Below are 26,588 nucleotides of genomic sequence, written 5' to 3'. Positions count from 1 at the left end.
ATATTGTCATTAAGAAAATTTAATTCCTTTTGACTCAATTTTTAATGACTTAGCAATAAAGAATATATTATATATTTGACCAAATCAAACATAAATAATATTTATTTTAATTTGGGTTTGCATTTTATGTTTATACAAACATAAAGATAGTCATGAATAAGTAATGGACATAATATCCAACTAACAAATTCAAACCCAAATATCCAATATATGACATTTGCTAATTTTTAATATTTAGCCAAACTCATTTTGGACTTCCATTTCTCATTCAAAACCAACTCTGATTTTGACATACGAGTACACTACTTCATAGTGTCAAATATTCGGTTATTCCGACGAACGTCTTCGTCCTGAAACATACCGAAAATGGTCTTAAACCATTTCGTCAAAAACGAGTTCCAACAATCCCCCACATGAATAGAAATGCTTCTAGACACTAGACGACTCGACAGACTTGACTCCCTAGACAAGACTCGACAAGACTCAACAACACTCAACTACGGACTTTTGAGAGTACAAACGAGAAATTCACTGCATGATGAGTTGGTAGCAATTTTTCAGCCTTGAACCAGTCATTGTTAATAGCTATCGGATTTACTCGGCCAGGAGGTGGCCATGATGTCTTGAACCTCCCGGGCTTTGGTGTAAACCTAGACAATAGCCAAAACACAGTTTCATTCTCTCACAAAACTAATTTCTCTATTGTGTTCATTTTGGCCGTGAACATTCCTGGTAATCATGAGTGAACTTTAGAGAATATAGCCATTTTATTCTCCTAGAAACGGCCCCATTTCACACCCACAAGGTGATTTGCCATTAGTTTTGTTTAGAGGAATATCATGTACTACTCCATTCATATCTCAAAACAATTGGCACAAATCATTAAAAGCAAATGCTTATCCTCTATTCCTTACATGTAGCACTGTTTAATCATCCTAGGAACTGGGTATAGACCGAAGTCTTACAGTGCTTTGGGCAGACTTAGTTTGACTTAGTTGTCTCCTTGAACCTATTTCTTGGGATCTCCAATCTGATAAGTAGAGTTACCGCCAAACCTCATCTTAGTTCATAGGCTAAACCCATTCCTCTTGATGATATTACAATTTGATCTCATGACACACCTTTAATAACAGGATCCTAGGTTGTCATCATATTGAACATAATCTCTTGAGATTAGTCGAGATCAATTGTTTAATGATTTTTGTCATCCTTTTTTTTTAAGATACAATTAACCATTATACACAAAACTCAGTGTATGACACTAGTTTTTTTTTTTTTTTTAAATCATAGTTTGATAACTATCACTAAGTTCATTTGGTCTCTTGCCAATGACTTTATATGGTAAGCAAAGCTTCCCCCACATTTCTTGAGATAGCTCAAAAACATACATATTTACATTTAACATCTTTTAAAAGCTTAGAAGATTAATCTACAACTCTTTTAGATTTAAATGAATAATAAAAACAATTTCAAAAAATTGTTATAATTTTCTTTAAAATGTATTTCATTCTCAGAAAATCGCATTTTAGATACAACTATTTTCATAGTTCTTTCAAATTGATTTATAACTCTATGATTTGAATTTTTCCAAAACATATTTTTGCTTTTAGCAAATATACATATCATTACATGATATTTTTCTACCATAAAAAACCACAATTTTCTATGATTATTCTCAACCATATTGACTTTAGAAACTACAATACACATGTCAGTTTCAGTCATATTGGTCTGAAAATTCTCACTGGTTTTGCATGGTCAACCTTTTTAAAAAATGCATTTAAGCATTGACGAAATACAAATGTTTTGATCAATATCAACAAACATTTTATTTCTTATGGCAAACGATTTATATGTGGCAGACCTCTCCCAATTTTTATTTGGGGCGTCGACTCACGAAATTCATTTCCATTCATATAACATGATCCCTTAAGAATCAAAATGTTATTTATAACTATGGTTTCACCATATTTGAAACTTGAATTTCTTCTTATTTTCTCATGGTCAACATACTTAATAACTAAATTAAGTTATCCCAAAATCTGAAAGAAGAAAACAAAAACGTTAAATCATTCTTGATAATTAAAGCAATTAATTATCTTAACCAAGTCAATGCAATAACACATTTTGACCAATTAAAAAAACGTTCTAACTTGATGGAGATCCTGTTTGCATCAAAACAAAAATAAGATATCATTAGTGCATATAATGAGAAAAAATGAATTTTTATCCCCATAGAAATCATCAACAAAAATAATCTGATGGAGTAATCAGATTTTTTATCACCATGAAATCTCCAATTCCTGTTTTCATAATAAAACACTTCACAAGATAATCAGTTTTGTTAGTATAATAATACAAACAAAAAATCTACAGAATTAAGATTGCAGGAAGATTATTGTGAAATAATCCTATAGATCTGACACCGGCATCTTTTTCCAAAGATCAGTCAACCTGTTCTTACAAAACAAATACTTTTTACAATAATCAGTCCGGTTAGTGCAAAGCAATAAACGGATATTTTTGAGTTAAGACTGATAGAACCGTATTTTATAAACTACGGATTACTGAATATTGTAAAAAATAAAAATAATAATACTATATCAAAGAGTAAGAAAAGGATGATACAACTGCAGAGGCGAGATATTATCTCTTTCCTTAACTCAAAATACGTCCCGTAGTGCGACGGTTCGATAACGTAATGAGTCCCAGGATACAACTGCAAACAATCTTCTGAATTTGCGTCACTCTATCAGAAGCCTGGCGAAACTAATTTTGTGTTGTACTCTAAGACACAAAAATAAATAAAATAAAACATCACTATAACATGGAGGAATTGTATTTGTTGTTGGTTTTCAAGTGTGTCTCACTCTATTATTTTCTAAATGGCTCACAAGCCTTTATATAGAAAATACAAAACATCACATTATGCTTTTGAGAAGCCATAACATACAAAAGAGTAATGGAGTCTTAAAGTCAAAAAATCAATATTGTCATTAAGAAAATTTAATTCCTTTTGACTCAATTTTTAATGACTTAGCAATAAAGAATATATTATATATTTGACCAAATCAAACATAAATAATATTTCTTTTAATTTGGGTTTGCATTTTATGTTTATACAAACATAAAGATAGTCATGAATAAGTAATGGACATAATATCCAACTAACAAATTCAAACCCAAATATCCAATATATGACATTTGCTAATTTTTAATATTTAGCCAAACTCATTTTGGACTTCCATTTCTCATTCAAAACCAACTCTGATTTTGACATACGAGTACACTACTTCATAGTGTCAAATATTCGGTTATTCCGACGAACGTCTTCGTCCTGAAACATACCGAAAAATGGTCTTAAACCATTTCGTCAAAAACGAGTTCCAACAATAAATACAAAATCTGGGCCACAATTTTCAAAGTTGTTAGTAGCTTAGATGGTTAAGTCATGGAAATTTTACTTCTCCATCTAGGGTTCAAGGTGACCTCTCCTAATGTTTTAAATAATTTCATAGGTAACATTAGATAAGTACCACATCATAGGACCACATCTTTTTGTTAGGCTTTAAGCCACTTAAAGTTTTGGGACGGCACTGCATTGATTAAGCATGCCCTGAGATAGGTGAGGTCTTCAATACAAAGAAGAAACAAAAATGTGGAGAGAATATCACCCTGCATGAGTCCTCTCTTAGGTTCAATCATCTCAAAAACTTGACCACTGATCATAACTGTATATGTAACTGAAGAAATACAGAACATGATCCAACTAATCCAAATAAGATGAATCGTAGAGCTGTTGACAAGGCTTTAATGTAACTCCTTTCCATTCTATCAAACAATTTGGATGTGTCTATCTTAACTCTGTGAATCTTTAAAAATCAGTCTGTGTTCTCAAATAATGGACAACTTCATGGTCAATTAAGATGTCATCTGAAATCGTTCTGTCAGCAACCCATGTAGATTGGTTAGGCGCCACCGATTAAATTAAAAAGGTTTTAATCATGTTTACTAATATCTTGGAAACGACTTTATAAACATCTTAACACAAACTAATTCGCCTGACATCAGCAATGATTAAAATTCAACTTTTTGGAATCAAACACAACTGTGTGAAATTCCATCATTTTGAGAGGACACTCGTCTCAAAGAACTGCTCAATTTTCTAAGTAACTCTTAGTTTTACAATGCTCCAATAGCTCTGGAAGAAATGTCCAGTCATTCCATCTGGATATCTATACTACAGATTCTTCCCCAAACTGCATTTGTTTTACTAGCCCAAGATTCATCATAAACACAAGAAATAAAAGAATATGCAATGAACAATCTTTTAATAGGAGTTTGTCAACAACAGTATTACTTTTGTATTTTTAAACTAGTTTGGTTCTTTAATTATATTTAATCTTTTTAAAATAGAAATACCAATTAAAAAACTGAAGTAAACATAATAAATAATCAGTTTTTCTTTTTTATGAGTAAATGTTGCTGAAAAATTCTTCCAAGTACCTTCACTAGTTGCTGCATAAAGCTTGTTAACTATATAGGTAAACTATCTATAATATAATATATTATTTTTGTATTAGTGAAGTATTCATAAGAGTTTTTACCACTTTCAGAGAATTGGAAAGTAGACCACATAGAAAAAAATTCTATCACGATTTTGATTACGTCAGTGTGGAAGCACCTTAGCCTAATGGTTAAGGTCTAAAGGCTTCTACACCCAGGTCTGGGGTTCGATACCCAGACTATGCAATTTATTGCAGATTATCTCAATTCCAGGTTTCAAATCCCGGAGAAAGCGCGATTTATTAGACGGCGGAAAGAAGGTTTACATGCAATTACCCAGGTTATGTAATATTTCTAATAATTGTAATATCATAATAAATCAGCATTAAAAAAAAAGATTACGTCACTTATTTTTCATATTATTTTTGTAAGATTCTAAATTGTGATATTTGGAAAGGTTTAAGATAATTGATTTGGCTACCTATGTTACCAAAATCAACTTACCTTTTCGATCGACCATACATTTAAAACTCTATAGTTAAATGTGTTTGGCCTGAAGTAGTGGGATGATGAGTGATCTGTTGCGAATTGATTCGCGATTTTATAAAATTGAGATCAAAGCAAAAAGAAAGATCATGTGGTGATTGAAGGGACAAAAAAAAATGATTTCGAGTTTTTCGAAAAATTAAAGGACCAACCATTGAAACGGGATGGAATCCACATACCAAAAGAGCGAGCGTAGACGGTCGGGTGCGTTACAGTTTTCATTTAACCTTTATGAAGGCGTGAATCTGAAGAGGCCAGTTTCTTGCATTAGTGGCTGGTGCTAAATCCACCAATAAATCTAGAAAAGAAAACAAGAAGAAGAATGAGTGGAGGACCGGTTTGGTTTGGTGGCCGATATACACAATAAATAGTGTGCATACTATTATTGGGCCTAAATTAAAATATAGTGGAACTTATTTTATTAAAACAGCATCGTTTTAAACTTTTTAACATAAAGAAACCCTAGTGAGAGTCTATGCATCGTCGTCGTCTCTCTTAACAACTAACGGACTCCTCCTCCTTTTGTCTCGAGTTTCTGAGCGAAACCCTAAATTTACTTGAAAGGGCTCTCGTAAGTCTAGTATAGCTTGCAGGTCTGTTTTCGTCTCGTGATGAAAGTATTGAGATAGCGAAACCAATAGATAGATAGATACAAAATTGAAACTTTTCTCTGACTGAAGCTTCTTTGTTGTGTTCTGTTCTTGTAGGTAACTTTTAAGAAGGAGACAAGATGAGATTGGTCAAGTGTTGGTTCTGCTCTTCTACGATATATCCAGGACATGGTATTCAGTTTGTCCGCAACGATGCTAAGGTTTACCTCAATTGCCCGCCCAATAATCACATTACTTTGTATCTTTCAATGTCTTTTTTTTGGTTTAACATTTTGGCTTTAAACACACATAAAATACTTCTGTTTATCACTTTTTTTTTGTAATTTGGCTCTCTCTAGCTAGAATTTGGTCTGTTTTCTCTGTTGTGAGATAGAGAAAATAAGGTAAATATTATTTGGTTAGAAATCATTTGCTCAAGTCTTTTGGGTTTACTCCACTTCTTAGTCATGTTTTCCACGCTCAAAATTAGCTCCCTTTGATGACTATGTTTAGCTTTGAATTTGTCTATTTTACTCTTTGAGAATTCAGGGTCAGTTCTTACCTTATTTGTTTTATGAGTTTTTGTATATAAGATGGGTGTCTTGTCCTTTTGCAGATTTTTCGGTTCTGTAGGTCTAAATGCCACAAGAACTTCAAGATGAAGAGGAACCCTCGTAAAGTGAAGTGGACTAAAGCCTACAGAGCTGCACACGGAAAGGACATGACTCAGGTACTTCTTAAATACCAAATACTCTTTTCAATTAAGGAAACCATTATAGCTCTCTTAGATACACGTCTCTGACCATCACGCTTCTCTTCCTTAAACACCAAAAAAGGATAAAACATTTGAGTTTGAGAAGAAGAGAAACAGACCTGAGAGATATGATAGGAACGTTACAGAGGATACTCTCAAGGCCATTAAGAAGATTGATAAGATCAGAAGTTCAAGAGAAGCTGATCACATCAATAAGAGGTATACATATCTCTTCATTATCCTTGGGATGAGATTGATTTGTGATTATGATTGGTCGTAATTGTTGTGTGGGACTTAGGTTGAAGCCAAACAAACAGAAGATATTCAAGAGTGAAGTCAAGGAGATAGATCAGCACATTAGTTTGATCAAAGCACCAGGTTCTCACCAACAAGATTCAGAGAAGATGAAAGTTTCGGTCTCCACAAACAAGTCTGTTCAGAACGAAGCCATGGAAGAGTGATTCTGTGGAAACTCTTCAAAAAATATCACTTCAGTCTGATGCTTATGTCGTCGCCCTTTCAAGAAAAAAGGAGAGTTTTAGATTGTTTTCATTTGCAATGTATTATTGTTTATTACCTGGAACGTCATTTTTATTTATTCCGATTTTGTGCTTTTTTTTTTGTTTCTTGGTCTTTTTGTTTGTTGCCAAGAAAAAGAAGATAAAATCATTGTTAGAAAAAAAAAAAGAGTGATTCAATCAATGTATTTATATAGTCACATGAATCTGTATTCAAATTGCGCTATTGATGTGAGGATGAATATATTTCAGTATTTTTTTATAATTTTCTTATTTGAGCCAAAGCACCCAAATTACCTCAGGCATATGTTAAATCACTCTTTATATAGTGTAAATATTCTAGTTAAATAATTTAGAGGTTTAAAATGCAAAAGTGAATGATTTGAAGGTTTTCTAATGCAATTTTCTCGATATAAAAAAAATTGGTAATTCGAATTGGTTGTTTCCGAAACACACAAGAGAGTTTCGAATTGGTTGTTTCCGAAACACACAAGAGAGAGAGAGAGAAGCTTCACCAATCTGAATCCTAACCTCTCTTCAAAAACCAACACCCTTCGATTCTTATGAAACTTCATTGCCCCCGCTCAAGAAGAACACTTGCCGCCACTTTACAACAGCTCCGCTTCCTCCAAACACCTCGTATCGATGCTCGCATCATCAAAACCGGGTTCAACACACACACGTGTCGCTCCAATTACATCCTCGAAGACTTCCTCCGTAGAGGCCAAGTCTATTCTGCACGCAAGGTGTATGACGAAATGCCTCACAAGAACACCGTCTCCACAAACACCATGATCTCCGGTTACGTCAAGTCCGGTGACGTTTCCTCCGCCAGAGATCTCTTCGACTCCATGGTGGATCGAACCGTGGTCTCTTGGACTATCTTGATGGGGTTCTACGCTGCTGCGAACAACAGGTTCGACGAAGCTTTCGAGCTTTTCAGACAGATGTGCAGGTCTTGCACCTTGCCTGATCATGTCACCTTCGCCACGCTTTTACCAGGGTGCGACGACGCGGTCGCTGTGGCGCAGGTTCATGCCTTTGCCGTCAAGTTAGGGTTTGATAGGAGCCCTTTTCTCACTGTTTGCAATGTCTTTGTTAAGTCTTACTGTGAGATAGGGAGGCGTGATTTGGCACGTGCGGTGTTTGAGCAGATTGAAGAGAAGGACTCTGTCACGTTCAACACGCTTATTACAGGGTACGAGAAGGATGGTTTGTACACTGAGGCGGTTCGTCTTTTCCTCGAAATGCAGCAGTTGGGTCACAAGCCTTCGGATTTCACCTTCTCTGGTGTTCTCAAGTCCGTTGTTGGGTTACGTGATTATGTTCTTGGTCAGCAACTCCATGGTTTAGCTGTTTCTAGTGGATTCTCTAGTGATGTGGCTGTCGGGAATCAGATTCTTGATTTCTACTCCAAGCATGATTGTGTTGTAGAGACTAGGAAGCTTTTCAACGAGATGCCTGAGTTGGATTTTGTTTCTTACAATGTGGTCATCTCAGGGTATTCACAGGCTGAGCAGTATGAGGAATCCTTGGGACTGTTCAGAGAGATGCAGTGTTTGGGGTTTGAACGCAGAAGCTTCCCTTTCGCTACTGTTCTGAGTATTGCAGCTAACTTGTCATTGTTGCAGATGGGTAGACAGGTGCACTGCCAGGCCATCGTGGCTACTGCTGATTCGATCCCTCATGTCGGAAACTCTCTAGTGGATATGTACGCAAAGTGTGAGATGTTTGAGGAAGCTGAGTTGATATTCGATAGTTTATCACAACAGAGCACTGTTTCATGGACGGCTCTGATCTCAGGTTATGTTCAGAAAGGGCTTCATGGAGATGGTCTTAAACTGTTCACCAAGATGCGAGGAGCGAATCTACGAGCAGACCAATCCACTTTCGCTACTGTATTGAGAGCTTCTGCTGGTTTCGCTTCTTTGTCTCTTGGGAGACAACTCCACGGGTTCGTAATAAGGTCAGGGAACTCAGAGAACGTCTTCTCCGGATCTGGACTTGTTGATATGTACGCCAAGTGTGGTTCTATCAAAGACGCGGTTCAAGTATTCAAAGAGATGCCTGACAGGAATGGAGTTTCTTGGAATGCTTTGATCTCAGCTTACGCTGACAACGGAGATGGAGAAGCAGCGATCGATGCGTTTGAGAAGATGATTCGCTCAGGTCTCAAGCCAGATCCTGTAAGCGTCTTGAGCGTCTTGACTGCATGTAGTCACTCTGGATTCGTTGAACAAGGAACCAAATATTTCGAGGCAATGTCTCGTATCTACGGGATCACTCCAGGAAAGAAACATTACGCGTGCATGCTGGATTTGCTGTGCAGGAACGGGAGATTTGAAGAAGCGGAGAAGCTGATGGAGGAAATGCCCATTGAGCCAGATGAGATCATGTGGTCATCAGTGTTGAACGCATGCCGGATTCACAAGAACCAAGGCCTCGCTGAGAGAGCAGCAGAGAAACTCTTCAGTATGGAGAAGCTCAGGGACGCTGCTGCTTACGTAAGCATGTCAAATATCTATGCAACAGCAGGGGAATGGGAAAACGTTAGTCTTGTCAAGAAAGCGATGCGTGAACGGGGGATCAAGAAAGTTACTGCTTCTAGCTGGGTTGAAGTGAACCACAAGATTCACTACTTCTCATCGAATGACCAGAGACACCCGAGAGGAGATGAGATCATGAGGAAGATCGATGAACTGACGGGCGAGATTGAAAGACAAGGGTACAAGCCTGACACAAGTTGTGTAGGACAAGACGTAGATGAGCAGATGAAGATCGAGTCGCTTAAGTTCCACAGCGAACGTTTAGCCGTTGCGTTTGCGCTTATCAGTACACCAGAAGGGTCTCCGATCGTTGTGATGAAGAACTTGAGAGCCTGCAGGGATTGCCATGCTGCGATAAAACTAATATCCAAGGTTGTAAAGAGGGAGATAACTATAAGGGATTCAAGAAGATTCCATCACTTTAGAGATGGGCTCTGTTCTTGTGGGGATTACTGGTGACTGACTCAACATTACACCCAACAACCTCACGTTTGCGTGTGTGCAAAGTTGCAAACTAAAGTTAAAAAGTTTTGACTCGAGAGAACAAATGTAAAACCATTGGAATCTTTGTTACGATGTAAAAACAAAGTGGATTTGGACTTAAACCGTGTGTTACGATGTAGTAATTGGTTTTCTTTTTCAGTTCGGTTCAGCTCCGGTTTAAGTGAAGTTGTTACGCTTCTGTGCTTCTGAGTTTAACCGTAGAAGAACGAGCAATTGGATCGAGAGAGAGAGGAGGAAGAATGAAGAAAGCGGAAGTAGGGGCGGCGAGTCTGCTTGGCTCACCAACTTTCGTGGATATAGGAAACGGACGGCTCAGATGCGTGGAGACTGGTCACGAAGTTGTAGCCGGAGACGAAGAAGCATACGCTTGTAACAAACGGTGTCGTCTGGGACTCATTGATCACGCTCTATCTCATGGGAAATCTCCTCTCAACATGTTCTCGCAGTGCCTAATTTCTCGGTTTGCCCACCGTTATAGTTGGATTATGTTAGCTTTTAGTTGTCTATGAGGTCATAGGTTAGTTTTGTTTTCTTGAAACCATTGGTTTGCTTGTTTTAAGCTGTGTATTTAGTGCCAGTGCATCGTTATGATTAAAAATCTTAAAGCTTTTAAGTTATATATTCTCAGCATAAAAGTATTGACCTTTCTTCCTTGTTTTTGGCTATGTTCTTAGTTCGAAGCTCGTGTGCAAGCTTACTGGGGATACTGTGAACAAGAACGAGCAACATATCTGGAAACACGTGAATGGGAAGAGATTTCTACACAAATTAGGTCAATGAACATGATATCAGATTCATTGACATCTTGTATTTTGTTATTCCTGACTTTTAATGTTTTGGTGTTGATGTGTTTGATAGAGCAAATGGAAAGAGGAGCTGGAACAAGCGGAAAGACAGAGGAAATACAAGTAACCAAACACAGACGCGTTAAGGAAGAAACTGACTCCGATGATTCAGAATTTTGGATGCTCAAGTCAAGTTCTGGTTCAGAGTCAGAACAGGAGAGTGATGACGAAAACTGCATAGGTACCTCTTTTCTTTTAGCTGTTGACTTGGCTCTATGTTCATCTTTGCATCGAAACATAAACTAGATTTGCATCTGATTTTGCTACAGGTTCTCTCTGTGATGCCAGAGAATCTGAGGAGCTCTCAGAAAGGTAAACGTATACATTTACAATCTTATTTCTGTATATTATTTATATACAAAATTGCGGATTGGTTTTTAACGTTCACCTCTAATTGTTTGGTCTCTTCTACAGAACAAAGAGGATGTCAATAGAGATTGGACCAAGTAGCTTTGCGTCGAGGAAGAAAAAGATTAGGAATAGTAATGAGTCATGTTAAGAAAAGATTGTTGCGATAAGCAGATACAGTTTTGTTTATAAAAGAAAAAAGAAAAGAAACCTTTATCGTATGATGTTTGGTGCATGAAGTGAATCTTCCCTCTGTTTTAATCAGCCACAATGGGCCCTTCAGTTGCACGTGTATCACACATACCATCCCACAGAAACATATATATGGAACCAGAACCGTTTATCTGAAAGAGAAACATCAACAAACAACACAGGCCTGCACAGAGGCAAAGAGCTTATAAGAAGAAACAACAATTCGTATATTCTGTTTCCACCTAAAGTTTTCACAATAATTAGAGCAATCCAAATGTTACCTGAAGATAGATGTTATACTATTAAATACTACCAATTAAACGTTTTCTCTTTGTGGTATATAAAAGACTAGGTCTTAAAGCTATTGTTTAACTAATTATCACCAAAAGTTTGCATTTAACATCTCTGTCAAGAGCAAGAAGAATAAACAGAATATGATGAGAATGTTTGTTCGATTGATAATGTCATTTTCTCTTAAAATGCATTTAATATTCATCAAAGTCAAAACCACATTATGTCACAAGGAAATATTTTCATAGTCCTATCAAGTTGATCTATAAATATAACTTGTATGATTTGAATTTTTCTAGAACATATCCTTATTTCTTAGCAAATATCCCTCTCTTAGGATATCTATATATAATAGCAAACCACTTTTTGTTCCCCTATGACATCATCTTTTTTTTTATAGGAAAATAAAATTGCATCCGAAAGTTAGAATTGTTTCATTTTTAGATTTAATGGATACAAATCACTCTATTATGTATGATGATGTCATGAATTTTTTTGACAACTCTTCTTCAAAAGACATCTATTTAAAAGAACACATCTTTTGAAAAGCTCAATCATACATTTTCATTCATAACTTTTCAGTAGTAAAATACTCATGTTTTTGTATGGTCATCATTTATTTGAACTGATACATTCTTTGGTGACACTTGTTAGACACATCTCTTAGTTAAACAGATGCACCTTTTTTTGAATATATATATTGAACTTTTTTTGCAGCAACTTATTTATAAAATTTTCTTGGTTCTAAACGCATTAATTCTCAAAATCAAGAGTTCACGCTCATATTGATTTAGTACGGGAGATACACCATTGCGGGTACGTGTCGTAAAGGTTAGTTTTTTGTTCATGTTTGTCTTTGACAGCAAGTTTCTATAACCCCAATAATAATAAAAAAATAACATATAATATGTTAGGTCACAGAACAGGGTTTCTCGATCCTATTTCCTCCATAATATGATTATAAATTAGTTCTCATCTTAATACAGAGAAATAGATTAGGGGCAATAGTTAACATGTTATTCAGTAACTTTCCACACACAGACCATCTTTTTGTTCTGATTATCACCGTTAGTAGCAGTACCATTACCGCTAAAAACAACATTACTCTGACTGTTGCTATTAGACGGCGCTTGCCTGCCTGGAACGTCAACTTTATTCGCCAGTGATTTCTGGTGACTCGTCTTGTGTCCCGCCAAGGCTTGGTAAGAGGTAAACGACTTTCCACAGAACATACACTTGAAATCTCGGTGAACGGAAGACGGGTGACGTGGCAGAAGAGGCGGAGTAAGAGGAGGCTGTATGACGGTTCCACGAGCGAGCATGAGGAGACAAAGAGCGAGATACACTTATTCGGAAGGAGTGGGTTGTTCTTGAGTGTGGTGATTCTGATCAAGACGTTGTCGCTTGGTGCGTTTTCTCTTAGCCCATTGCACGAGATGATCCGACTCCATTTCTTCATGAAACTGGAGAAGAGGCCGAGCCGTGACGGTGGATGAACTCGGAGAATTGAGAGTCTGGAGAACCAATTATACACGTACTAACTACGGAAGCCATAATCTGACATTCTAAAAACATCAAACCTACACATTTGGTAACATTAAAAATGTCAGAAAAAGGATCTGTCTCAATTATTTCTGTTTCAACGTTGTTAAGGCGTATGATCTCCACCAGGTTGAAGCATGCGTTTAGGAGATAAGAAAGTCTAAAGAATGATGAAGTTGTCGCCTTAGTGCTACAACACCATTGAATATCTGGATGAAGTATCTATGGCCGTCGCTTCTTAAAATAATGACAGCGTGAGGGACAGGAATTGAATATATCAGCGGTGGTGTTTAGACGGTTCGTGATGGCTCTGTTTTTCCGGTAGTTGTTTTATGGGCAAGACCTTTGATAGAGCGATTGAATAATGGTGGCTGTTTTTGTGAGTAAATGTATATAGATAAAGTTATGTCAGTGAATTAGGTTAGGGGTAATAGTTACTTTTAAGATTAACATTTTACTAGATTTTGACCCGGCGCTTGGAAGCGCAAAATATTTTACGATGAAAAATTTCAGTAATAATATAACAAATATTTTGGTAAATTTAAAGAGTGTATTTAGAATATTTTTGCATTTAAATCAATGTTTTTTAATTCAACCCGATTGTGATTATACCGGTTAATCCGAAGATCTGACAATTCAATTTAGGTTTTTAAAATATTCATATTAAAAAAAATCATTAAAATCCGAGACTAACCGATTGAACTGTTGGATGACCGATATATAATCTAATTTGATTTAAATTATAATAGTTTCATAATTTGTAATCTTATAATCCAAATTTTAAAGTTTATTATTTTGCAATTTATGAAATTATGACGTTTCTACAAAATTTTAAAGAGAAAATGATAGATATAGAATAACTAAGATTAATTATTGTATTGTTTGGAAACATTGATAGAAGTATAAAAAAATATATTGTTTGGAAACATTGATAGTAGTATAAAGAAATAAGTATATTGTTTGGAAACATGGATAATAGTATAAAGAAAGTAACATTAATAATTTAATGTAGGTTTAACTATAAAGTATAAAAGTGTATTTAATTTAAAAACTTACGAAATAAATGTTAAGTCCAAGAGAATGTTTCTGTTTTAATAAGATAGATTCAATTACATGATAACACACGTAATGGATGGGAGACAAAGAATTCAGGTTATGCATATCTAATAATATACCGAATAAACAGTATCCCAAAAGTTTTAGAGACCTTTATTAACCATTTTTAAGTGTAAACTAGAGCCTGACCCGCCCTCAGGTATGTTTCCTTTTTACGTAATATTTTTTTTTGTAACAAATTTGTTTTGACATAATATATATATATAGTGTATTAATTGTTTTTTGTTATTAGAAGTAAATTTGAGGTGTCTAACACGTTTTAATCTAAACAAAATGTTTGTATTGTAAAATTTAAAATATTTATTAAGGACTACATCTATACTAATTAAACTTACAATTACTTGCAGAAAAAATAATTTGTACAGTTACTTTTAAAATTAATTTCTACAAAACTATAAATCAAGTATGTGTAACCGAGTTATATGTTTGTTGTTCATGTTTAATAATTGTTTGATAAGTTATTGATGACTACAAAATTAGACTTGTTAATTTTTAGAAAATAATGATGAGTAATACATTAAACTTGTAATTTAATAAAATTTTCAAAACATAAATAATTTTAAAAATATAAAATTCTTTAAAAATTTAAAATTTAAAATAGAGATTTTTAGTTTTCAATAACAATTTCAATTTATTTATAAATGCTTTAATTATATAAAAAAAGAAAAACATAATAATTAAGTAAAATTTATACTAATAAATTACAAATTGAAATCACCAGGAATTAATGCTGCTACCTCAGAGGCTGTAGGAGTGTCATATGTCCTTCCATCTTTCTCACGACTGCTAACAATGCGCATATGGAATGCTTGTTCCGGATTCATGTTGAATCTCTCCCTAGCAGATCTAAACTGATGCACATAGGGGTTCACTTCATTTAGCATCTTGAGTAACATCTCAATTACTTCCTTTCGAACGTTCTCCTTTTTAGAGGATTCTGTAGATTTTCTGTACTTTCTGCAAAACAAAAACGTTTGACAATAGTCAGTATTACAAAGTTTGTATCAAGTCATAATACATGTAAATCACTCGTGGAAATAGTAATACCCAATAATAGAAGCACGGTTCGCAACTTCATTTTCTGTGTCTACAATATATAGTTGTCCAAACTTAGCAGGGTCTCCTGGAGGAGGCTTCAAGCTTCCCATTAAATGATAGTTTTCCTCTTGAAGTACAAACATTTTTAAAGGTCCACATCCTTTTGGAACTGATCGATCACATTTATCACCAAGCGATGTAAAAGAGAACACCATATTTAACTGACGAATATTCTCTCGAAAGTATCTACTCTTTGCATCATATTCCCATAAAGTAGTTGTTGCAATGTAGGTGCTGATTCCTTTAAAAGAGGAAGTTGGACTTGTCCTTGACCACAACAAATAGAAAACTTTGGCTTTTTGGTTTTTTTTTTTGTTGTTCAACCTTTCACCATACCACAAGATAGCTCCACAATGTTCACATATGTGTGTAGGATCACCATCATCAATGTAACCTGGTAATGAAGATATATTAATCTTAAAAGATGCTAACACCTAAGTAAAATCTCTTGAAAAAATGCTAGGTAAACTTTAAGAAATACACAATACCATATTCTTTCTGAGTTGCACGTTTTTTAATACGCGTACGCGTAGATGAAGAAGTCGCTTTCGGCAAGACATTTTGTGAGCAATGATCAGTATCTGGAGATAACGTTGACTCGCCGATTATGGTTTCACCATCACTTGAGTCACTCTCTTCGCTACTGCAGTCATAAAATTGATCTTTGTATAATTCACAATCTTCTGCATAACAAAAAAATATAAAAGAAGATCAATTTATAGTTGTATGTTTTTTAAAAAATACAGTATCCAAAACCATCTAATATGAATAAGACTTTTACACCTTCATAGTCGTACTGGTATGCTTGATTCTCTTCATCTTCACTTGACGAATCATCTAGACAATTGTCAAACTGTAGTTCCAATGTTTTCCTTTCCCTTTATCTGTAAAAGACAATAGAAGTTAGTCCCCCTCTCAAACAATTGAAATGGCAAACAACTGAATAAGGTATACATTAGTTTTCTATATAATACCCTGAGTAGATATTTTTGATACACATGAACCACTGGTAAAAGGTGTCTGAATTAGGTTCGGTAAGGTGCTGACAGTGGATGGAAGGATATTAGTAATATCAGACAGAACTCCTTGTTTGGAACCTGTCTTATTCCCGGAAAAAGAAATGGGTGTACTGTCTGACACATATGTTGTTGTAGATCTTTTTCTCTTAAGAGCCGCAGAATTACAATCAGTTAACCCAATCATGTTGGTGATATTAGTTTGATTGCTTGCTTGGGCTAATTTAAAAAAAAAACAGGGTGTCAAAAAGGTGGTTTCAAACCTCTATTACATATAACGACATTACTGATTGTAAACTCACATAGATTCTTATCAGACGTGCTCTTAAATCTTTTGCTAAAGCATTATCATCCCTTTGGTTCCCATTATCTGAAACATAAACAATAAAGCACATGCAGTCATTCTGTAAACTATATATATAGCCATGGTAGTAATAAAATGTTCACATACCAAATGGAGAGGGTCTAGATTGAAGATGAATATTGGATATATCAGAAAGAATTCTAGGAAATAATTTGCTCAGGGACACATAAGTTGTAGTGTTGTTCATGTTGGCTGTAGGTGTCATTGTGTTCTCGAATTCATTTGTGTTTGGTGTTCTCTCTCTTTTTCTGTTTTGTGCTGATAGAAGATTCTTTCGTCCTGAAGGGACCTCTTTGTTCGTGTTCCTCATTGGAAGCCTGGGCAACACTCTAAATGACGTAAAATGTGTAGATATGAGTAGTTAAGTAATGTCTTGACAGAATATAGGTTAACCGGTACACCCACAAATCTTTTACTATCTAACTAAATATATAGTTACTCAAAAACGTCTAAAGAAAGTATATTTTCGGAATCAACTATTTAGAAACAATTCTAAAAATCTTTTAGTATCTTACTTTTTAATTAGACGTGTTACTCAATATTAATTTAGTCAATATTTAATTACTCAACTTCTATTGATATGTGAAATGAATATTCCGTTGAAATGAATGATTTGTTGTTTTTTACATTCTTTGATTTTTATTTCGATTGAATAATAACATTGTGTTTTTTAATTTATAATTATAGGTTTAAAAGGAAGAGAGAGCTGAAGTGGTGGTCCCAAGCATGAAATATTGCAAAATATTCACTATCAAAGTTATTTTATCAGTATTGTAAAATTGTTATATATTTTATCAGCATGCTTGCTTAGCATATATAGTCTTTGGACATGGTAGAATTGTTTAGTTTGTACTAAGGATTGATTGCGGGAAAAAAATTTTTATTGATTAAAAGTATGATAAAAAAAATTCAAAGAACTGGACCGGAGAAAACATTAAAAAATCTCAAAAATATGAACTAATCATCTTTCCTCGTCTGCAGCTAGATTTCACTCTTAGCACATAACTTCTTGGCTGGAGAATTCATATCATTAAGATCAGCATCTCCTTTCTTACGCTTAGCTGGAGGAGGGGTTGAAACACCTCCATAATGAAAGTCTTTGTTATGGTCAATCATCTAGAAAACAAAATCATCATATGAGTAATAGCTATGAGAAAAATCCTAGTTTTTTTAATAAGCAAGAACTAAAAAAACTAAGGTAATACCTCGCAGGTTGTCAGAGAAGGGTCCGTGACGATGGTAATATCTCTGATTTGGAGCTTGAATTTATGGGCTGTTGTTCTGCGAAGTCCGACATTCATAACGACGGTGAAATTCTCCACTAACCTCCAGTGACCAACCATCAAATTCTTAACACGATCTGCAAACACACTCTTACAGGTATATTGTATTCTGAATCCCTAAAATAACAAAAAAATGATACATCGTATTTTGGATATAGATCTACAATGAATAAGCCTAAAATAATAGTATAGATAAGGAAGAAATACCATCTTGTCTTCGAAAATGAACTCAATTGTGTGGTCTCCAGCATCCCGTGTTGGTTGTACCCACGACTCAATTACTTTCACTTCAATCTTCCAACCAACCTTATATGGTTTGATATTGTTCAACATATCTATTTTTTTGTTTGTAACCATAGCCATAGTAGCTTCTCTTATTTACGGTGAGTTGTGTATAAAGCTATATTATATAGAGACTCAAAATCTAGGTCATAAGGATTGATTGCGTGCATAGAGCTTTAGAGGATATTCTCTTACTTTGAAATCTCGTAAATCTCCAATATTTACATCCTTTATAACTAACAAATCTTTTATTTTATTTAAATGTATCTTGATTAGGTAACAACTTTTATTATTGGAGATATTAATAACTTCACTTATACTTGTGTTAAAAACAATATCATTTTCCAATATCTCTATAGTAACAAATAATAACATAGTCAAACGACTTTTAAAGATACTGATAACTAACATATTAAACATAGAGAAATAAGTCAAAATACATTGATCATTTCACATATAAATAGATAAACATAGGAAAACCCAAAGGTAACTACTATATTTAACGGAACTTTGAAGAACAACACATGCAAAGGAAGATTACATAGAGAAAATAGCATAATACATAAAGATAGTTATCGCATAGATGAATAGATAAACCACATAAACCGCCCTTTTAGACTGCATTTCCAGCAAATTGATAAAAGAGTTTGCACCTCTTGTAGTAGTAACATTTAGTGCACACCAAAGCCATGTTATCTTCGGGATGGCAGCTTGGCCGGAGATTAACCATATTAGTATAGTAGCGGGTCTCGTACTCAATAGGGATGAAGAGCAGTGAGTTCTTGATTCTTTCCCAGCATTGATCCGACGTAATGGGGTCCTCTCTCCAATTGAGTTTGTCCAAATACTTCTTACCCCTAGGATAGTAACCTAGAGAAAGCATTATCAAACCAAAGAGAAACGTACCGTTGTCATTGTTGCCTATGGACGATTGGCGTAGATGGTAAACACCTTTGCGTTTGTCTTTGTCTACGAAGTATTTAATAAGACCTTCAATGTAGTGAGCCTCAGGATTTCCATGCTCCAAGCAAAGCTCCATGAGCTTTCTGTTTTTATCGATCATTTCGATTGGACAGCAAGCAAAATAACGCAGGTTTAGGTTTCTGAAATAGGTGTGCGTTTGCGGGTTTAGGTAATCGTCGTAGTCACCGTTATCACCGTTGTTGTTAACGATGTCGTCGTTGTTCACAGAACCTTGAGAACTCATCTGTAAAAGTGCGATTCTTGTGAAAGAAGAGGAAGAAGTAGAACTCTGAGTGTTTAGCTTGATAACATATAGTGTAGAGGAAAGCCAAAAGATAAAATTTAGTGATGAGGAATAGGTAATGAGAGTGGTATTTAAAGAGGTGAGAAAATATGTTGAAAATCGTTTTGTGGTGCATGCCTCTTGAGATGCACAAGTGTGTCATTGATACATCAACTTTATATGACATAAAGTAAAACTGCATATTTCACAATGTCTAAAAAAGAAAAGCTGATTGACATATCATCAGGTTAAAATATTATTTTATGATAAAGGAGGGATACTTTGTTTCGTGAATAACAAATTGTTCTGAACAATGATATAGATTTTAAGCTTTTTAAAGACAATAGTTGTGTATTTGAATAATAGTCAAACGAATCACGGTTTAGAAAATAACAATTAAGCAAAAACTCCAACATAAATATAAAAAAACCAATGTTAACAATGATGGAAAACACAAACCATAATAATAAGTATTTCTAAATAGAAAAGCAAGGATAACTGAAATTCAAGAGAAAATAAAACGTTTCAAAATCAGTCTTCAATCGTTCTTCTTAGCCTGCTCGACCTTCTCAAACTTGATAAGCCTTGTGCATGGCTTCTTTGATGTCGAACATAGATCACCCTGCTCGTTAGTCTCCTCTTCTTTTCTCTTATTGGATGGTGTAGAAATAGCATCGGCAGTTTCTTGACTTTCACTTATGTCATGTGAGCCCTATATCACATGGAGTTAATAAATAGTTTTAAGAAGAAACAACAGAGAAGAGTACATATATATAGATATTAGTTTAGATAATGGTACCTCATCAACACAAGTAATTGATAAAGGCTTATTGTCTTGACCAGTAGTGATTACATTAGAATCAAAGGGCGTTCTGTCTTTGTAGATTTTCCCCACCTTATAAATTTCAGAACCATAGGCAACATTTTCTTTCTCAATATAGACTCCGAAGGTGAAGTCTTGGCCAATCAAATCAGTAATACATTCGGGAACTAATGTAGGATCTTCAAGCTGAACAATATTTATACAAATTTCATTAAAAAAAAAGATATAGCAATCGATAAGGTCATGTTAGTTCACAACTAAATACCTCATCCCAGCTTCCATTCAAAAGTTTTTCTGGAGTTTCAGAAACAATCCCATTAGCAACCTTATCTAAGATCATTATCTTTGATACGCCTGTATCATCATTGATCATCAAGTGCAGCCAGAATCTGTCAAAAATAGATGATATAAGTATAAAACTAAGATAGCCTCGTTCATTTAAAATAATTTAAAATGCCTTTACCTCGGTGAAACTTCGAAGACAGTGTCTTTGCAAGTCTCACACCACCAACTATGAGTGACGATCTCTTGGCCATTCACTTTCTTAACTTGGGTTCCTGTTTTGATCACTTTTTTGTTGCAAGCTTGACATCCAAAATAATACCACGACCAATCCATATCAATAGCGTACATTGTGCATCTCACCAGGCATCTATCAATCTACAATAACAATGCCATTTAACACATATGTATAGCCAAAATATATATATTGAATACAACAACAATCATACTTGAGTTGATGTTATCATTTCTTGGATGCTCTTAGAGGGAAAGAGTAACCACTTATCACGATTTCCTCGCTTCCCTGAAAGCGAAACTTGTTTGTTGTTGTCCTCATGACTGTCCTCATTACTCATAAACGATGTTAGAGATTTCTCATCACCACTGATCCTGTCGAAAACACATTAGCAATATCAGTAGTATGTTTAGTAGAAGAGAAGAATAAGAACATTAACTTACAAAGCTTTAAATGCTTCAGCTTCAGGTATTGGAGGATTTATCAGCATTTGGGATGCATCAAATGCATTGGAGATTTGCAAGTCTCCTATAAGGTACATAAAAAGAGATTTAAATGTATATAAATAATTCTCATCGAGTTTAGTGTCTGATAACGATTTCAATCTAGATTTTATACCTCTAAACCTCCCAACCTTAGCAAACCTCAGCAGCATAGTAACCGTTCCATCTTCTTGGTTAATTGCAGAATGGAGTTTCTCAGCTAAGTTGCCCCATATGCAGCAAGGCAGTTGGGAATCACTACGAAGGTCAGAGCAAATTAATTGGTAAGATATATTTATGCTTTGTAGAAATGGCATAGATTTTTTCAAAAAAATAATCTGGTAACTTACTTGATGTTGCTTAGAGTCAAATCTAGCTTTTTACGTTGCTTTCCCCCGGCACACTGGATAGTTTCAACCTCACCACAATCGACAATTTGACCCAGAACATCTAGCAAAAGGTTTGAGAGGAGACTTATAGCTTTAGTTTAGGTTATATATGCAATCATTCTATACAAAATTTAGTACATAGAGTCTTACCAATTAGTAGATTGTCATCAAGTGTTCCAGACAAAACCGTCTGAAAGTCGACCAAATCTAGGTACAACTCATCGTTAGAATGATTAGATCGGGTAATGGACGTATTCTGATTGAAAACAATCTTCCAGGCATGATTCGTGGTTCGATACGCTCCACCAGCAGGAGAAACCTGGAAATTCTGGATGTAGCGCCAACAACCAACCGTAAGAAGCCTCCCCTTACTCTCAATGTAAGTCCTCTTGCATGTTGCATGGATTTTTCGTCCCTTAAAAGTGTTTCAGAAAAAAAAAATATAAGTCTGTAGTTATAATCTCACGATGGAATTAAGATATAACTCATAAGAAAAAAGAACACTTACAGTCTCATCAACCAAAACGAATTCCATGGTATCAACTGATTGAATGGTTTGTCTCCAAGCGTGTAGAACCTTGACATGAACAAACCAGGTGTTTTTACGGCAACCTTATCATTAGAACCTCTCGATGATTTTATTTGCATCTTAGCAGCCATTGTTCTGTCGTAGGTTTGATTGGAAAAGTGAGGTTGAATAGGAATATGGTGCTAGTTATTTATAATATAGAACATTTTAAGTAACGTGATTAGGTTTAGGAGATACTTGGGGAGAAAGTTGGGGGATATTATTTACTGTTAGACTATATTTTAGGATTAGTATTTGGAAAATAGAATTAATTAATGCTCGTGGTATATTCGGTGATCTTTTTCGGGTTTGATTGGTAAACGAATTGATTTTTATGATTCAAAAATTGGTAAGTTTAATTAATTAGTTACCATATATGAGATTTTGTGCGTGATAATCCCGTAAAGCAGCCACAATATAATAAATTTCTGTTTTGATGTTCCTACTTTTGAATCGATGACATTAAATCGAAAGATCTTTTAATATTTGTTTCTATATTGTGTTATATAGATAATTAATAGTTGGTAACAATTACAGAGAATATAGAATTTAGAGAGAATATTCAATGCAATATTTTAAACAAATATCCCGAACTTCCAATTGGAACATCAAACCGTGTATGTTTGATGCTTGATCATTGACATTACAAAACCGTGTATTTGATCATTGACATTGTTTGGTTTGAATATTTTTGATGCTTTTCTGAATGGTCTACAAAACAAATATGTGACTATAGGTTAACAAATAATAGGTTTGTATTACTATTGGACTAATTTCAATTGAGTTATGGTTCATAAAATTATTTTCGACTGTAATAGTGCATTAGCGTAGGGTTGGATGGTTTGTGTATAGGGTTTAGGGTTAGATTAGATTTTAGGGTATAGGGTAAAAATTTAAATGGGTTAGTTTAAAAATCGAAAATGGGTTAGGTAGATATTTGAAGCCCATTTATACAAATTCCGTAGCCCAATCCGTTTTTAAAATCAAGTTAAATGAAATGTGCAGTTTTGTAAATAATAAGAACTGTTTTGCATTTTCAAAAAATATTCAGGGGCAAGTTCCAAAAGTGTCAGCTACTTTAATAGTATAGATTGTGAATGCAAATTTAGTTATTTTTAATAAATAATTAATCAATTGTAATGGAATATATTTAATAGGAACACGTAAATTATAGAAATGTCGGGTCTTCAGAAAACTAATTTCAACAGTTTTATTTCAAATGATGGAATGGGTTCATTATGATGAATCCATTAAAGACATGGATAAAATTGTGCAACCAAAGTTTTTTAATGAACAAAGTTAAAATAATTATATGAATTCAATAATTCTTCATACTGAAATAAGAAACTATTAACTAAATTTTACTTTTTTTGCAGGACGACCCTTAAAAATATATGACACAAGTAATGATTTTTTTAAAAAATTAGTTATTTATATGTATTAAGTAATTATTTAATCACTATTCAGAATATGTTTACATGGTTTTGGATACGGAAAGAAAATAGGGAAAAAAAACAAATGAGTTGGAATTGTCTAGAAGTTTGATTATTTTGTTTCTGTGTTTAGATATGTAATTATTAAATAAATATATGGTTTAACCATTACCTTTTATTAGATTCAAGGAAAAGAAAATATGAAGACTATAAACAAACACACAAAGGTATTAATGATTCATTTATCATATTTTAACAACTAAATTTAAAAATTATAATAATTTATTTTATTAATTTTCTTATAAACTATTTTAATTTATTGTAAAGTAGATAAAGAACTAATGGTTAAAAGTAATAAACTGCCTTCTCAACTAATGCGGTGTGGTGATTGTAATGCATTAGTATGGTTTCCTGAAAGTACAGAAGAAGATCGGTTAACCAAACGTCCTTTATTTACTATATGTTGTAAACATGGACGTATTAAATTACCCAAGATTCGCGAACCCCCACAAGTGTTGCAAAATCTGTTATAAGAGTGTTCAATTCTTTATTGTTCATGTGTTCGATGGGTGCTGACATAGATTATTCAATATTAAATTCTGGTGGTCCTTTTTACTTTAAAGTTCATGGTGAAAATTATCACAGTATTGGATCCCTTTTACCTATTGATGGTGAGAAACCCAAATTCTTACAATTGTATATATATGACACATCTAATGAAATAAAAATAGACTTTCAATCATGAACCGAGAAGCAAAAGAATCAGTAGATACACAAATGTTATCATCACTAATTAGAATGATTGATGATAATAATGTACTAACACAAATATTTAGAAGAGCGAGGGATAAATATGAGAGTGGTGATATGGCCGAAATGAAGATTCATTTGGTAGGATATGATAAACGGAAAAGGCAATATGAATTACCATCAGCTAATGAAGGCCTAATAATTGGTGATTTTTCCACCACCATGGGTGAACGAGATGTGTTAGTTCAACATAAAAAAAGAAATCTGCAACGAATATTGGCTACTCATCCCCTTTATATGTTTTTGCAATATCCATTGTTATTTTCATATGGAGAAACTGGGTTTTATGATGAAATACCCTATGTCCAAAGATCACAGTCAAATCAAAATGGTGGTTACGTTAAAATGACAGAATACTATATGCATCGTATACAGAGTAGAAATAATGAAGCATCTACTATTACCCGAAGCGGCAGATTATTTCATCAATATGTAGTAGATGCATTTACATCTATTGAAGTAAGCTGACTTACATTTGTCAAACCTAATCATAAAGCAATAAGAGCTGATGTTTATAATAATGTTAAAAATGCTTTATCAAGGGGAGATCATGACTCCAGTAGCCTGGGAAAAAGAATTATATTGCCATCATCAATTACTGGTAGTCCAAGATATGCGGCTGAAAAATATCAGGATGCAATGGCTCTTTGCCGTTGTTATGGAAATCCAGATTTGTTTATTACTATGACTGCTAATCCCAAATGGAGTGAAATAGATGAGTATTTAAAATTATCTGGGGAAGGTTCAGCTAATGATATGCCAGATATTGAGTCACGGGTGTTCCATATGAAATTGGATCAATTAATGGTTTTAGTAAAGAAAAAGTCTTTCTTTGGACAAATTAATGGAAGTATTTATATAATAGTATTTATTGTTAATTTTGTATCCTACTATTCGTATTTAAAATTTAATTGTCAGTATTTTATTTTTAATTTTGCAGTTGTTTATACAATAGAATTTCAAAAAAGAGGACTTCCACATGCATACATTCTCGTTTGGTTAAAAGCTGGCCGTGAAAATGTATGTTCTAATGACATAGATAAATTTGTCTCAGCTGAGTTGCCAGATAGAATTAATGATCATGAGGGTTATAAATTAGTGGAGCAACATATGATATGATGCATGGACCATGTGGAATAAATAAACCAAATAATTCTTGTATGAAAAATGGTATTTGCACAAAAAATATCCTCGACCATTTTGTCTTTCTTCATGCATTGATGAAAATGGATACATTATTTATAAAATTATGGATATATTATCCAGCTATGTTATGAAAGGTAATAATAAATTAGATAACCGATATGTTGTTCCTCACAATTTAGATCTACTAAAACAATTTGAAGCTCATATAAATGTTGAGTTTTGCAATAAAACTAGCGATGTCTAATACCTTTTTCAAATATATTACAAAAGGGGTAGATAAGGCGACAATTGTATTGGGAACCAAACCGAGTGCCATTTCTGAAAATTCTGACCATGTGAAGTATGATGAAAATGAGATTGAAAATTATCTTGATTGCCGATATGTTTCAGCTTGCGAATCAATGTGGAGGATTTTTAAATTTGAGATTCATCACCAACAACCTCATGTTCAAAGATTAAGCATTCATCTTCCAGGCCAACAACCAGCTCTATTTAATGATTCCTTTGATTTACAACAAGTAGCGTCTATTTGTGAGTTTCGCCCAAGTATGTTTATGGCTTATTTATAAAAAAATCGAATTGACCATGATGCAAGGAAGCTAACTTATGTTCAATTTCCAAGTAAATATGTGTGGGATAAAACAGAGCATACTTGGACCAAAGAAAAATAGGTCAATCTATTGGAAGACTCTATAATGTTCATCCGTCTTCATGTGAACTATATTATCTAAGGTTTTTAATCAACCATCTGAAAGGACCTACCAGCTTTAAAGATATTTTAACTGTAAATGGTAAAGAATACAAAAAGTTTAAGGAATCATGTGTTGCTCGTG

General features: G+C 34.2%; 4 protein-coding genes and 1 pseudogene across 5 annotated transcripts; 3 read left to right on the top strand and 2 right to left on the bottom strand.

Moving 5' to 3' along the window:
- Nucleotides 1-5,487: 5,487 nt before the first annotated feature.
- LOC108818152 (probable ribosome biogenesis protein RLP24) lies at nt 5,488-7,116 on the top strand. 2 transcript variants are annotated; one of them, XM_018591040.2, is made up of 5 exons: nt 5,488-5,645; nt 5,760-5,863; nt 6,259-6,372; nt 6,479-6,615; nt 6,695-7,116. In XM_018591040.2, exons 2-5 carry the CDS (start codon nt 5,783-5,785, stop codon nt 6,855-6,857), a joined length of 495 nt encoding a protein of 164 aa, XP_018446542.1. In that variant the 5' UTR covers nt 5,488-5,645; nt 5,760-5,782; the 3' UTR covers nt 6,858-7,116. The 2 variants fall into 2 exon arrangements, with proteins under 2 accessions (XP_018446542.1, XP_018446543.1); XM_018591041.2 differs by having other exon boundaries at nt 5,509-5,623.
- A 249-nt stretch (nt 7,117-7,365) lies between these two features.
- LOC108818150 (putative pentatricopeptide repeat-containing protein At2g01510) lies at nt 7,366-10,102 on the top strand. Its single transcript, XM_018591036.2, has one exon. The coding sequence runs from the start codon at nt 7,478-7,480 to the stop codon at nt 9,917-9,919; it is 2,442 nt and encodes an 813-aa protein (XP_018446538.1). The 5' UTR covers nt 7,366-7,477; the 3' UTR covers nt 9,920-10,102.
- A 101-nt stretch (nt 10,103-10,203) lies between these two features.
- LOC108836288 (uncharacterized) lies at nt 10,204-11,381 on the top strand. The gene is made up of 5 exons (XM_018609463.2): nt 10,204-10,424; nt 10,639-10,736; nt 10,823-10,990; nt 11,079-11,121; nt 11,224-11,381. Exons 1-5 carry the CDS (start codon nt 10,204-10,206, stop codon nt 11,306-11,308), a joined length of 615 nt encoding a protein of 204 aa, XP_018464965.1. The 3' UTR covers nt 11,309-11,381.
- A 1,275-nt stretch (nt 11,382-12,656) lies between these two features.
- On the bottom strand, nt 12,657-13,166 carry LOC108808017 (zinc finger protein AZF1-like; annotated as a pseudogene).
- A 6,959-nt stretch (nt 13,167-20,125) lies between these two features.
- Nucleotides 20,126-22,333, bottom strand: LOC108831164 (uncharacterized). The gene is made up of 10 exons (XM_018604726.2): nt 22,307-22,333; nt 21,949-22,213; nt 21,760-21,859; nt 21,546-21,667; nt 21,371-21,455; nt 21,142-21,301; nt 20,874-21,070; nt 20,676-20,799; nt 20,387-20,596; nt 20,126-20,299 (listed from the first exon to the last, which is right to left on the bottom strand). The coding sequence occupies exons 1-10, from the start codon at nt 22,331-22,333 to the stop codon at nt 20,126-20,128; spliced, it is 1,464 nt and encodes a 487-aa protein (XP_018460228.2).
- Nucleotides 22,334-26,588: the final 4,255 nt, after the last annotated feature.

The sequence above is a fragment of the Raphanus sativus genome, chromosome 7, assembly GCF_000801105.2.
Source record: "Raphanus sativus cultivar WK10039 chromosome 7, ASM80110v3, whole genome shotgun sequence".
Taxonomy (NCBI): domain Eukaryota; kingdom Viridiplantae; phylum Streptophyta; class Magnoliopsida; order Brassicales; family Brassicaceae; genus Raphanus; species Raphanus sativus.
This window is presented reverse-complemented; position numbering and strand designations above follow the sequence as displayed.

What these genes read in the sequence shown, in the direction of transcription:
- LOC108818152 (XM_018591040.2), top strand. Translation starts at nt 5,783, where the DNA reads ATGAGATTGGTCAAGTGTTGGTTCTGCTCTTCTACGATATATCCAGGA. An exon ending in ACGGAAAGGACATGACTCAG is followed by an intron (nt 6,373 to 6,478) that starts GTACTTCTTAAA and finishes ACACCAAAAAAG; the next exon opens with GATAAAACATTTGAGTTTGA. An exon ending in GCTGATCACATCAATAAGAG is followed by an intron (nt 6,616 to 6,694) that starts GTATACATATCT and finishes TGTGGGACTTAG; the next exon opens with GTTGAAGCCAAACAAACAGA.
- LOC108818150 (XM_018591036.2), top strand. Translation starts at nt 7,478, where the DNA reads ATGAAACTTCATTGCCCCCGCTCAAGAAGAACACTTGCCGCCACTTTA.
- LOC108836288 (XM_018609463.2), top strand. Translation starts at nt 10,204, where the DNA reads ATGAAGAAAGCGGAAGTAGGGGCGGCGAGTCTGCTTGGCTCACCAACT. An exon ending in GAGATTTCTACACAAATTAG is followed by an intron (nt 10,737 to 10,822) that starts GTCAATGAACAT and finishes TGTGTTTGATAG; the next exon opens with AGCAAATGGAAAGAGGAGCT. An exon ending in TCTGAGGAGCTCTCAGAAAG is followed by an intron (nt 11,122 to 11,223) that starts GTAAACGTATAC and finishes TCTCTTCTACAG; the next exon opens with AACAAAGAGGATGTCAATAG.
- LOC108831164 (XM_018604726.2), bottom strand. Translation starts at nt 22,333, where the DNA reads ATGGAATTCGTTTTGGTTGATGAGACT. An exon ending in TTGACTCTAAGCAACATCAA is followed by an intron (nt 21,668 to 21,759) that starts GTAAGTTACCAG and finishes TGACCTTCGTAG; the next exon opens with TGATTCCCAACTGCCTTGCT. An exon ending in CAATTACTTGTGTTGATGAG is followed by an intron (nt 20,300 to 20,386) that starts GTACCATTATCT and finishes CATGTGATATAG; the next exon opens with GGCTCACATGACATAAGTGA.